The sequence below is a fragment of the Camponotus floridanus genome, unplaced genomic scaffold (assembly GCF_003227725.1).
Source record: "Camponotus floridanus strain SB8 unplaced genomic scaffold, Cflo_v7.5 scaffold63, whole genome shotgun sequence".
Lineage (NCBI taxonomy): Eukaryota > Metazoa > Arthropoda > Insecta > Hymenoptera > Formicidae > Camponotus > Camponotus floridanus.
The window spans coordinates 1,086,155-1,098,730 of record NW_020229803.1 but is presented as its reverse complement, the minus strand read 5'-3'; the positions used below and the strand labels follow the sequence as shown (position 1 = coordinate 1,098,730).

Below are 12,576 nucleotides of genomic sequence, written 5' to 3'. Positions count from 1 at the left end.
TGAAAATATTCTTCTTTCTAATAGAAAGTTATAAAAAATTGTAAATATATTATTATAAAACTATGATAAATATTAATATAAATTTAATACATTAACATTTAAGTTTCATAAATTTTATTACACATATAATAATAAATAAATATATATATATATATATATATATATATATATGTATGTATGTATGTATATATGTATGTACTATATATATATATATATATATATATATATATTAAACATATATATATAGTATGCTGTGTAATTATTATATAGTTATATATATATATATACAGGGTGACCCATTTTAACTTAGGCAGCCAAATAACTCGAAAAATAAGCACACTACGAAAAAATGTTTCAGACAAAAGTTGTATGGTTTTTAGGGGGACATAAGATGGTGCCATTGGTTTGACCTTGAAGAGTCACATGAAGGTTACGTGAAGGTCATTTTAAATTTCTTAAATGGAACACCCTATATATTTTTGTATATTCTTGTAGCTTATCTTGAGAGCTTTCCAAAACACTATAAATAAACATTTTTTCATCAAGTACTTTTCGAGTTATAAGGCTCAAAATCATTTCTTAATTTTACACAACCGTAAAATATCTAGTAAAATATTCATTTTTCGATTATCTTACCTTAATGCTTTTATGTACAAAATAATGAGAGGAATCAATTGGTGTAAAGAAAACACATAATTGTTTGAAAGAAAAAATATGTAATTTGCAATTAACAATTCCATATCTTTTTTTAAAAGCAACTGTATGTTTTCTTTACACCAATTGATTCCTCTCATTATTTTGTACATAAAAGCATTAAGGTAAGATAATCGAAAAATGAATATTTTATTAGATATTTTATGGTTTATGTAAAATTAAAAAATGATTTCGAGCCTCATAACTCTAAAAATACTTGAGAAAAAAATGTTTATTTATAGTGTTTTGGAAAGCTCTCAAGATAAGCTATAAGAATATATAAAAATATATAGGATGTTCCATTTAAGAAATTTAAAATGACCTTCACGTAACCTTCATGTGACTCTTCAAGGTCAAACCAATGGCACCATCTTATGTCCCCCTAGAAACCATACAACTTTTGTCTGAAACATTTTTTCGTAGTGTGCTTATTTTTCGAGTTATTTGGCTGCCTAAGTTAAAATGGGTCACCCTGTATATATATATATATATATATATATATATATATATATATATACAATATAATTATATATATGTCATATTATTCAGAAAATTAAAGTGATATTTGCTAATAAAAAGAGGAAGATTAAATTTAATATTATAATATGTATAATGAATAACTGAATAAATGTATAATATAATTTAATTTTCTGCAAAGTTCTTCTTACTTATAAAACGGTTACCAGCATTAACAACAAAAAACTGTACTAACTGAAAATGTACTAACAGCCAATAATAACAGCAATCATATACTTGTTTTGTAATTATAGATTTTTTCACAAAGTTGATATTTTGAATCATTATTTATGTATTGTAAATAATTGCTCCTCTATAAATGAGATTATTCAAGAATCAAAATTGTCAAATATGTGAAGTACACAAGCGATACGTTGTTGTCAATCTCAACAATAAGTTTTTTATAAATGATATGATCTTTCACGTTTCATAACATGATATGAAAGATAGCATCAGCGCATGTTTCATATAGTTTCATTCTTATCAAATTTTTAATATTTTCTAGTCGTAACTTATAATTATATTGCGCAGAAATTGTTCTTAAATTAATTATAATAATTATATGTATCTTATTTAAACAATATTTATAAACTTATAAATTCTTTATATATTTGTTAATAATAATAAATAAATAATACTATTTTATCGATCTTTTATCGACGAACAAGGTTTACTTATAAAAAGTAAAATTCTTGCAAATTTGACTAACATCATTTTTGATGAGACCAAGTTACATCACATGATAGACTTCCTTTCCAGATGCATCAAGTAATCTAAACGAAACATTCTTAATAATTAATATAATTATATTTAAAATGTAATTATGAAATATTAAAATATAAATATATTTATTAATATAATTATATTTATATATTTACACTTAAAATATAATTATAACTTTTTTTAGAACGTTATAAAAAATTTCTCTATATCTTATATTATATTAATACATTTATAGCCAGTAATTTTTCCGCAATCGTAAAGTGAAAAGCAAAGTTTTGCTGCAACTTTTCATCGATTTCAGAAAACAATAATAAAACTTAATCACTTATTATTTGTAACTGGAATAAATATTGAAAATTTTTTGTTGCGCATAAGAAAAGGTAATTTAATTGAAAAATTTATTCCTTTAAAGTCATTTCTTTCTATAATAACAATATTTTATCAAATTGTTATTATCATCATATTATTATTATCAAATTATTATCACATATATTAAAAAATCATAATAAAAATTGCTGCAACTATAATGCCTTTCCATTTTGCGTATAAAAAGATTTATTGTTAGTCATCGGCTTTAATATATTTTAATATGACGATAATATTAATGTTAATGTTAATATGTTAATTTTAATATATTATAATATTATTATTAATTCATATTACAGAAAATTTTTGTTATAAAAATTTGTATAAACATATACATTATTATTAATATATTTAATAAAAACATTTTATATATTTTTAGTAATTAAAACTTTTTAGTAATTAAATTTTATATACTTTGCCACGAAAAACAGTTAAATATGATTTAAATATGGTTCATTGCTTATTTATATTAACTAAATTAAACTCAAATAAAAACCAAATGTCAAATTTAAAAGTAATTAAATTTAAATATGTTTTTAATATGCATTAAAATTAAATTTGAATACGTTCTTGCTATTAGATTTAACTTGTCCAGGTATATATATGGATCATATTAATATTTAATAAACACCTAACCAACCTGACTTTCTAATTTGATTTATATTTGGAATGAAGAAGATTTTAATTAACACACAATCAGTATTAATTTAAATTAAATTAAATTCAAATAAAGGTTTTATTAATGTCTATATTAAGTACATATTTAACATATCTGTTTAAGTACATATCTGTTTTTCGCAGATTATTATAAAATTTTAAAAAACTTATTATGAATATAGTATAAATTATTATTATTATTTACATTAATAATAATAATAATAATAAATTATTTCATACTCATCTCTTCTTTAAAACATTTTTTACTGAGCAATAAGTAATAAGTTTTTTATAAGTAATAAAATGATAATTTTTTTATAAATAAAGAATGAATTAATATTAAATGTAATTAATTGTCATAAATTGTAATATTTTGTGTGTGTGTGTGTGTGTGTGTGTGTGTGTGCGTGTGCGTGTGCGTGTGCGTGTGCGTGTGCGTGTGCGTGTGCGTGTGCGTGTGCGTGTGCGTGTGCGTGCGTGTGCGTGCGCGGCGCGCGCGCGCCGCGCGCGCGCGCGCGCGGTGTGTGTGTGTGTGTGTGTGTGTGTGTGTGTGTGTGTGTGTAATTGATGTATTTTGAAATTAATTTAAATATTGAGAGCTTGAAATTTAACATTTTAAAATTTTAATAATTATATTTTTCGTCATAGATATATATGTGTATATATATATATATACATATATATACATATATTTATATAATATGATGTATATACTTATGATATAAAAGCATATGATTTTTATAATTACGGTTTTTAACTCAATAATTCGATCTTAAACTCATTTTATTATGTATTATATAAAATATGTCTAAACTAAAGGAATTCTAGCTCGTGTCTATATATAGCGTCTATATATAAACTAATTATATAAATCAGTAGTTTATAATCAATAAATACTTAATGTTAAATGTAAGGAGATGTTCTCCTCCGATTTTGATGAACTTTTAATATGTTATTTTTTCTAGGTAAAAATAAGAGACACGTTTTTTTATACATGCCCATACGCGTGTCTACGCAATAAACCTTTTAAAGAAAATCGGTTTTATACTCCAACAGATTGTTTCAGATATTTATATTTGATTTTTGTATCTTGATGTATGATATTTATTATATATTTAAATGTTGTATTTAAGATTATAAATGTTTAGCACAATAAAAATTTCCAATAATTACATAAAATGTCTTTCAAATGTATCTTAGTTATCTTCTATTACAGAAAAATAGGATGTGTTGCGCGAAGAATCAAGCGCATGGACAAACATAAATAGCATATTATAGAGAGGTTTATAATTAATTCTGGAAAATGATTTTTCAAAACATAATTTAATTATATATGGTTAGACTCGTGAAGAAATAATCTTTTGTACACAGACACTTCTGTACATCTCCTTATTAATTAAATGCATTGTTTTTATATTTATTTTTAAATAACATTTTTTAACAGGATTTAACCATTTTTTGTTTTAAATTTTTATTTGTGCTATATTACATAAATTTTTTTATTTTTTTAAATAATTTTTCACCTCCTTTTAGAAAAATTTTTTTACAGATTTTACTAGTTTTTTAGTTTACTAGTTTTACTAGACTTTCTAGTTGATATTTTCTCTAAAAATTTAATATTAAAAATGTTTTGTAGAAAATTTGCAATCAAAGACAGAATCAAAAATAAAATAGCATATATAAAATTCACGAATTTTATGTGAGCTTTAAATTCTTACAATTAGACGATTCTTTTCCGATTTTAACTATGTTCTTATTTTTTATTTCATGAAGCTTCTGAAATTTCAAGAATTCCTGAAAGAATTGTTCTACAGCTGCTACACCTGAACGCGTAAGCTTATGAATAAACGAACCAACCTTAATGCGTTATGAATTATTTAACGTCGCGACGGCGATAAGCGCAATGTGTTAACGGCCGACCTCTGCACACTATGTGTGAGTTTATACGCAATACGCAACGTGTGTCTGTATTTGTGTATATGTGTAAAAGGGAAGAGAGATCGCGTAAGCAACTCACGTCGCCGGATATAATGGCAATCTGTAATGGTAGAAGTTAGGTCGTATAGACAGCATCGCATAAAGTTGTCGCCGAATCTACCAAGAGTTGAAACAAGAAGAAAATGATACTTTAGATGTCATGGTTTTGAGGAAAATTGTTGTATAAAATAAAAAAATATATCCTAAATTAAATACAAAATGCTTTCGCATTGCACTACGTCAAATATTTCACAGTTTCTAATTTTCAAATTTAAAGTAAAAATTGTCAAATTTTCTGCTTGTATCCAAAACAAATAAACCAATTATTTAAAATAAGTAGTAAAAAATAAGTGGTATAAAAATAGTTAGTAATAAGTATAAAAGTAGTAGTTAATAATTTAAATATAAAAAAATCTAATTTCATCAAATCTATTAAATTTTATATTAATTTTATTAATTTTATTAAAATACTCTAATTAAAAATAAATTATTGTCACTATAATTGGAATTATTCTATCCAATATATGATACAATTATTTATTATGTTGAAATCACGTTAGATAAAATAATGTACATCAAAATGCAATTTTTTGCGCTAAAAAAAATAAAACTCGCTTTTTACGTCGTACATACGTATGATGTTTGCGTACATATATATATATATATATATATATATATATATATATATATATATACAGGGTGGACCAAAAGTCTGGATACAGTCGAATATCTCGTATAGAATGCATTTTAGAACAAAATGATTTAGACAAAAGTTGTAAGGATTAAAAAGATGTATTTAACTGTAACATTCATTTGACATTGAGTGACGTCGCCAAGCTTAGGGCAAGGTCAACTTGAATTTTTTAAATGGAACCCCCTATTTTTTATTGCATATTTTTGTAGCTTACCTCGAGAGCTTTCCAAAACACTATAATAAAGTATTTCTTCATTGAATACTTTTCAAGTTACGAGGCTTGAAGTAATTTTTTAACTTTACATAAACCATAAAATATCTAGTAAAAAATTCATTTTTGGATTATTTTATCTTAATACTTTTATGTACAAAATAATGAGAAGAATCAATTGGTGTAAAGAAAACATACAGTTGTTTCGAAGAAAAAATATGTAATTTACAATTAACAATTCCATATTTTTTCTTCGAAACAACTGTATGTTTTCTTTACACCAATTGATTCCTCTCATTATTTTGTACATAAAAGTATTAAGGTAAAATAATCCAAAAATGAATTTTTTACTAGATATTTTATGGTTTATGTAAAATTAAAAAATTACTTCAAGCCTCGTAACTTGAAAAGTATTCAATGAAGAAATACTTTATTATAGTGTTTTGGAAAGCTCTCGAGGTAAGCTACAAAAATATGCAATAAAAAATAGGGGCTTCCATTTAAAAAATTCAAGTTGACCTTGCCCTAAGCTTGGCGACGTCACTCAATGTCAAATGGACAATGGTTACAGTTAAATATATATTTTTAATCCTTACAACTTTTGTCTAGCGTTTGTTCTAAAAGCGTTTTGTTCTCAAATGCATTCTATGTGAGATATTCGACTGTGTCCAGACTTTTGGGACACTCTGTATATATACACATATACATATGTGTCTCACATCAGTAACTCTACTTATATTTTATTATCTAACAGTTAATTTCGAAACCAACAGCGGAAAGTTGAAAATTTTATTTTTTCAGAAACTATTTGCCTATAGCCAAGAATAGGCAAAATCAAAATAAAGCTCGACTTTGTATATCTATTGCACGCTCTAATGAGACTGCATATCCTCTAGTGATCTTACGTAGTTGCTGTAATTGGAGTTATTATTTTTATCATTTATCATCATCGTAATTTGCCTTCGTCATTTTTTTCCCTTATCATCTCATCCAATTTCGCTATTTTTTTTTCTTCCTGTTACTGATTGCTTGTTGAACTATAAAGTATATACAGTACATTTTAATCTAGATGTTTTATTTAAAGCATATTTTTGTATATAAAATCAATTATTAAAATTTTATATTTTAAATTTATATATTATGTATTAATATACACAATATAAACAAATTTATTAATTTAATAAATATATCATATTAAATGAATATGTAAATAATAATAAATGAATATATGTATACCTCTCTCTTTCAAGTATTAATTTAAATATTAAAATTTAAAAAATGCAAATTGTATTCTTAATAAGTAATAAAAATTTTTAATATTTCAATTTTTAAATTTTTAATTAATCTCTTATTAAATAATATTTTATATAATAAATATGTAAAATATTTTTTACAAGCAATCATTTTTTTAATTTTTTCACGAAGGCAAAATGCTCCTTGAAAATGTGTTTATATATAAAATTCACTCTTTAAACTCTAATTGTCTTTTTTGATTAATTGTATTTTACTTCGCAATTAATTTTTTATAATTTTTTATAATTCTGCATTTTGAAATATTACAGATACAATATTTACATATAAATTATTAAAGTACATAAAATTTTAAAAATTTTATTAAAATTTAAAATTACTTATATTATTTATATACATAGAATAAGAAACATTAATTATATAAAAGTATTTTCTTTATATTTTTTAGTTTATATACTAACTTATATTATGTTAAACATTCTGAATATTAGTTTTACACATACAATTGGCATGAATTTTTTTTAATGTCATCAATGTCACATTCTGATGAGCTTCTAATACGCACACAAAATAATTGAGATAATGGTATCGCAGCGCCAATCGAAATTCGTGCAAATTTGATACGCTAGCCAATTATATCAATCGCGCTTCCGCAAATCCGCGCATATAGTATACACATATACACATGTACAAATACAGATATTATCTTTCGCAAGTTGATGATGTAAGATCACATGGAATATTGTAGGAAAATATATAAATATGAGCATAGAGATACATTTTCATTCAGTTGATGAATTAATCCTCGACCGAAGTTGTTCATTCTCCTGTCATTAAATTATAGAGAAATGAAGAGAATCGCGCTTCTCGTCTTAGCTCTCGCTACTAATGTAAGTGCAACTTATCATTTATCATCTGTATGACTTACATTTTCTTTCCTTTTTCTTTTTTTATTTTGTTGATGGAACAAACTAAATAGAATACTTCGCATAATTTTATTATTGCAAGCGGCATTTTAAAAAAATACTAGAAAATGAATCTTAAGTAAAATTTCTCTTAAAATATATAAAATAAATAAAAACATATGTATAACAATATAAATATGTGCATAATATAAACAAAAATTTTTCTCAAATTTTATTGTTATAAATTTCTACTATACTTTTCTTATATACTTTATGTTATAAATATTATATATGATTTTTATATGACGAATGCCAGTAAGAAAATAACAGAGAAATATATAATATGTATACGATTATTAAAGGCAATTGCAGATGAAGATGAAATGATACAAATGGAAGCTGTGGATTTCGAAACCGGCATACAGACGATCAAAGACTGTCTAGATGGAGCTGAGACGACTATAGGTAAGTGTTAGTTATCTCTGCACACATACAGTACATATATAAATAAATTTGTAAATAAAAAATTAATTTTTTAGCATTCTTTCAAAATTTCTTTTACTAAAACAAAATAAAGGAAAAAATAATGTAACAATGCAAATAAAAAATTTAATTGAATTTATACATTAAAATTTTTTGTTTTTGCAAACATAAAAAATACATATTCTTGAGTTTCTGCAATCAAAAATATTTTTCCATGACAGACGAGCTGAATCTTATAAGACAAAAGATGCTAGAAATCAAAGAAGATGAAGATATCGATGAAGAAACTAAAGAATATTTCCTAACATACGGTCGTTATATAGCATGCATATTGGAAAAGGAAGATTTGGTAACAATTCCACATGCAATTTCAATTATTATATAAAATTCTCTTAATTATTATATAAAATTCTCTTAATTATATCAGATAATTAGACTAACTTATATATATATATATATATATATATATATATATATATATATACACACACACACACACACATATATACATATGTGATATAAAAGCGCAATTTAGTTAATCATTATTTCAGGGTCCATAAACTCCTTTGTTAGAATTTGTACTAGCGTTAATAACTCTATCTAGAAGTCTGCCTTCAGATAATATGAACTATCTTCCGAAAAAATCAATATGATGGATCAAAATACGATAGATCAAATACGCTTAAAGACACGTGTTACAATATATTGTTTTCAATTATAGTGTTAATTAACTGTTTAACATTACAATTGACAACAAATATTGCGTGTCTTCAAGTGTATTTGATCTATCGTATTTTGATCCTTCATATTTTTTCGGAAGATACAATAGTTCATATTATCCGAAGGCAGACTTCTAGATTACTAACGCTGGTGCAAATTCTAACAAAGAAGTTTACAGACCCTGCATTATCTTTCCAATTATTTCCATTAAAATATGTTGAGTACTAAATTACATATTTATAACAGTTTGTGACAATATAATTATAAAAAATTATTTTATAAATTATTATATATATCTGAATATATTTCTTAAATCGCGCATTTTCTCGGATTAATAATTTTTCGATAACTTAGTCACACACACACATACACACGTATATATATTATGAAATTTATTATATGATGATATACAATATATAAGATATTATATCTCGATAATATATATACATATATATATATATATATAAATGCACATAAAAAATCATGAATAATAATAATAACTATTTACATATCAATATATATAATTATTAATATATCGATATATATATATATATATATATATATATATATAAAATCAAATCAATATACAAAATCACAATTAAATTAAATCTATTCAAATAATACATAAAATAATTGCAATAATTATTCTGTTACACGACGTTAGTGAACAATATACGTAGGATCTCATTTTCCTTGTACATGTCACATTTCTTTTCAATAATTTCAGATAAAGGATTCGAAGCTAGTTGTAGACAAAATAATGAAAGAGAATGAGAAAGATGATACACCATTAAACAAAAAGGACTTGGAGAAATGTCTAAATTCACGTAAGTAAAACTTTAAAGTAAACAAGTAAAATAAGAGAAAAAAAATATATAGAAATCATTATAAATTAAAAATAGTAAAGGAATCAATATTAATATATTTTATAATATGAGATTTCACAATTTTTATTATTTTATATCTTATATTGTGTATAATATTTTTGATAATTTCTTCTTTTTAATTTTTTTAGTAAACGAAGGCGATTTGAATTTGGAACAAAGAGCATTCGGACTTGTGCTTTGCTTTCAAAACGTCAAGTTGGCAAGCCCAAACAAGAGATAAAAAGTAGAAGAAGAGATTCGCGCAATACGTAATATTATTTAGATTGGAAAAATCACGATTCTTCCTGTAGTGCAGTGATAACATTATAAAAAGAAAAATTTCATCGGGGTTTAAGGAAAATAAGATGCCATTTTTCTCTCTTTATGTAGGTTCACAATAATCTTGTAAATTCACAATAAACGTTGTTGCTTATAATTCATGTTAAATAAAACTGACCGTTTAGTTAAAAACTTGATAACTTATTTATATAATCTGTAATATATTAATGTAATGAGATGAATTTAAAATACTTATTTTATAAGACAGTAATTAAATCTTTCGTACCTCCAGTTTTCCCAAAAGAGATATGTTTCATATGAAGGCAGTTCTATAGTTTTTAGGGATGCTGATTCTCTAAAATTATCAAAATTTAAATGACAAAATTTAAATTGGCAAAATGGCAGATTTAAGATGGCGGTCATAAAAAATGTAAATATCGAAGTGCGTGATTTTTTGCATGTAGCTTGAAGTTTCTTCTTTAAAACAAGCTAAGGTAAAAGTCGATAGAATTATTTGTTTAAAAGATATGACTTTTTAAAAGTTATGATTTTTTTCGTAGATAGGACACAAAATCTTGAAAGGGTTAAAACAAAGATGGCATAAGAAAATTATAAGCTGAATTTCATATTGTAGTATTTATCGAAAAGCTCATTTCATGTTTAAATACAATTTCCTAAGTTGGCCTCCTAAGAGGCACTTTAAAAAAAATAAAGTAAAATAAAAATTTCATTAATTTATTGAAGTTGAAAATATAAGTAAAAAATAAAATAAATATAATGTTCCGTGCATAAAATTTTAACGATTCTGAAATACACATGAATATACATTATAAACGATTACATCTTTATCTTATAACATAAAATACATATCTATAACCTCAATAACTCAATTTTTATTCTCATGAGTCAGATAAATGTGATATGTTGAAAACAGCAAAATATAACAACGATAAAAGTATATTAACTGATAAATGTAATTACTATTATCGAAGGAGTTTTATTTAAATTTAATTTAAAAAATATAATATACAATTTATATTAATTTTTTTATGATTTAAAACTTAATTATAATGTAATAAAAATAATATCTCGTGCGTTATTTTCGTTAATTCTGTATCTATTAATATACATTTAATATTTTTTCATAATAATAAATTAAAACAATTGTGCGTATATAAAATTTATTGCTTTTAAAATATAACATTTATTAGTAATGTAGTCTTTATTAGTATATACATTATTAATTAACATTTTAATATAAAAAATCGAATTGATACTATGTAAAAATAAATATAATTCAATTTTTGATACTATGTAAAAGTAAATATAATGTAATTTTTTTGTCAGAAGATAAAATTATAATAAAACATAAAACATTTTATCATAAAATAACATATAATACATTATATATAACATATACATATACATTATATTTTTACAAATATTATTCAGATTAAGAAGTGATGATCTTAAAAATATAGAATTAATCATCGCATGCTCATAAATTAAGATTACATAAAATCATTTATTCAATATTTAAGAATATCGGAAATCCCCGAAGCATGATTACATTCAGTAGATAGCAACCTTTCTCGATTGCTTCATGATTTATTTTCGACGCAATATGCCTAAGTTTAAAAAAATCTTTTATGAAAAAAAATCGAAAAACTAAAAAATGTATACTCCTTACAGATTTTTTTCAAATATTAATTCTTTTTAAAAACTACGATTTTTTCAAATGCCAATTATTACATTCTAGTCAATAAAATCGGCACTAAATGTTAAAATATTCAAATTTAAGATTTGGATAAAAAAATAATGACATAGTAAGAAAATTAAAATAAAATTAAAATAAAATTGCTTATTTAATATATCAAAATTATTTAAAATTCTGAATACATTTACCAGAAAAAAAGAAGCTTTTAAATTAAGTAAAAAGTAAGATTTTTTTCTTACTCTTTATGTAATTTCAAAGCATATTTTTAATTTAATTTAATTTAAATTTTTGTAATTTATAATGTGTAATATTATTTGCGATTATTATCGATACATATATGCATACTCACATCTTTTCTCTCAGACTTTCCTCTTAGTTTGATATAAAATACTAAAATTTTTAATTAATCGAAGGATACATGACGCAAATTGTGGCTTGAATTCCCAATCAGCGTACATCTTCTTTAGTCGTACATCAATCATGCAATACAATAAAACTTTTCCCCCTATACCTTTTCC

At 23.5% G+C, this 12,576-nt stretch overlaps 1 protein-coding gene across 1 annotated transcript; it reads left to right on the top strand.

Annotated features, from left to right (window-relative positions):
• Positions 1 to 7,864: 7,864 nt before the first annotated feature.
• Positions 7,865 to 10,533, top strand: LOC105258462. The gene is made up of 5 exons (XM_011269724.3): positions 7,865 to 7,978; positions 8,356 to 8,458; positions 8,698 to 8,825; positions 9,924 to 10,023; positions 10,212 to 10,533. The coding sequence occupies exons 1-5, from the start codon at positions 7,937 to 7,939 to the stop codon at positions 10,301 to 10,303; spliced, it is 465 nt and encodes a 154-aa protein (XP_011268026.1). The 5' UTR covers positions 7,865 to 7,936; the 3' UTR covers positions 10,304 to 10,533.
• The last annotated feature ends 2,043 nt before the right edge of the window (positions 10,534 to 12,576 follow it).

Excerpts from the sequence above, each read along its gene's own strand:
- LOC105258462 (XM_011269724.3), top strand. The coding sequence starts at position 7,937 with ATGAAGAGAATCGCGCTTCTCGTCTTAGCTCTCGCTACTAAT. Across the intron at positions 8,826-9,923 it reads TATTGGAAAAGGAAGATTTG|ATAAAGGATTCGAAGCTAGT; the intron begins GTAACAATTCCA and ends CAATAATTTCAG. Across the intron at positions 10,024-10,211 it reads GGAGAAATGTCTAAATTCAC|TAAACGAAGGCGATTTGAAT; the intron begins GTAAGTAAAACT and ends TAATTTTTTTAG.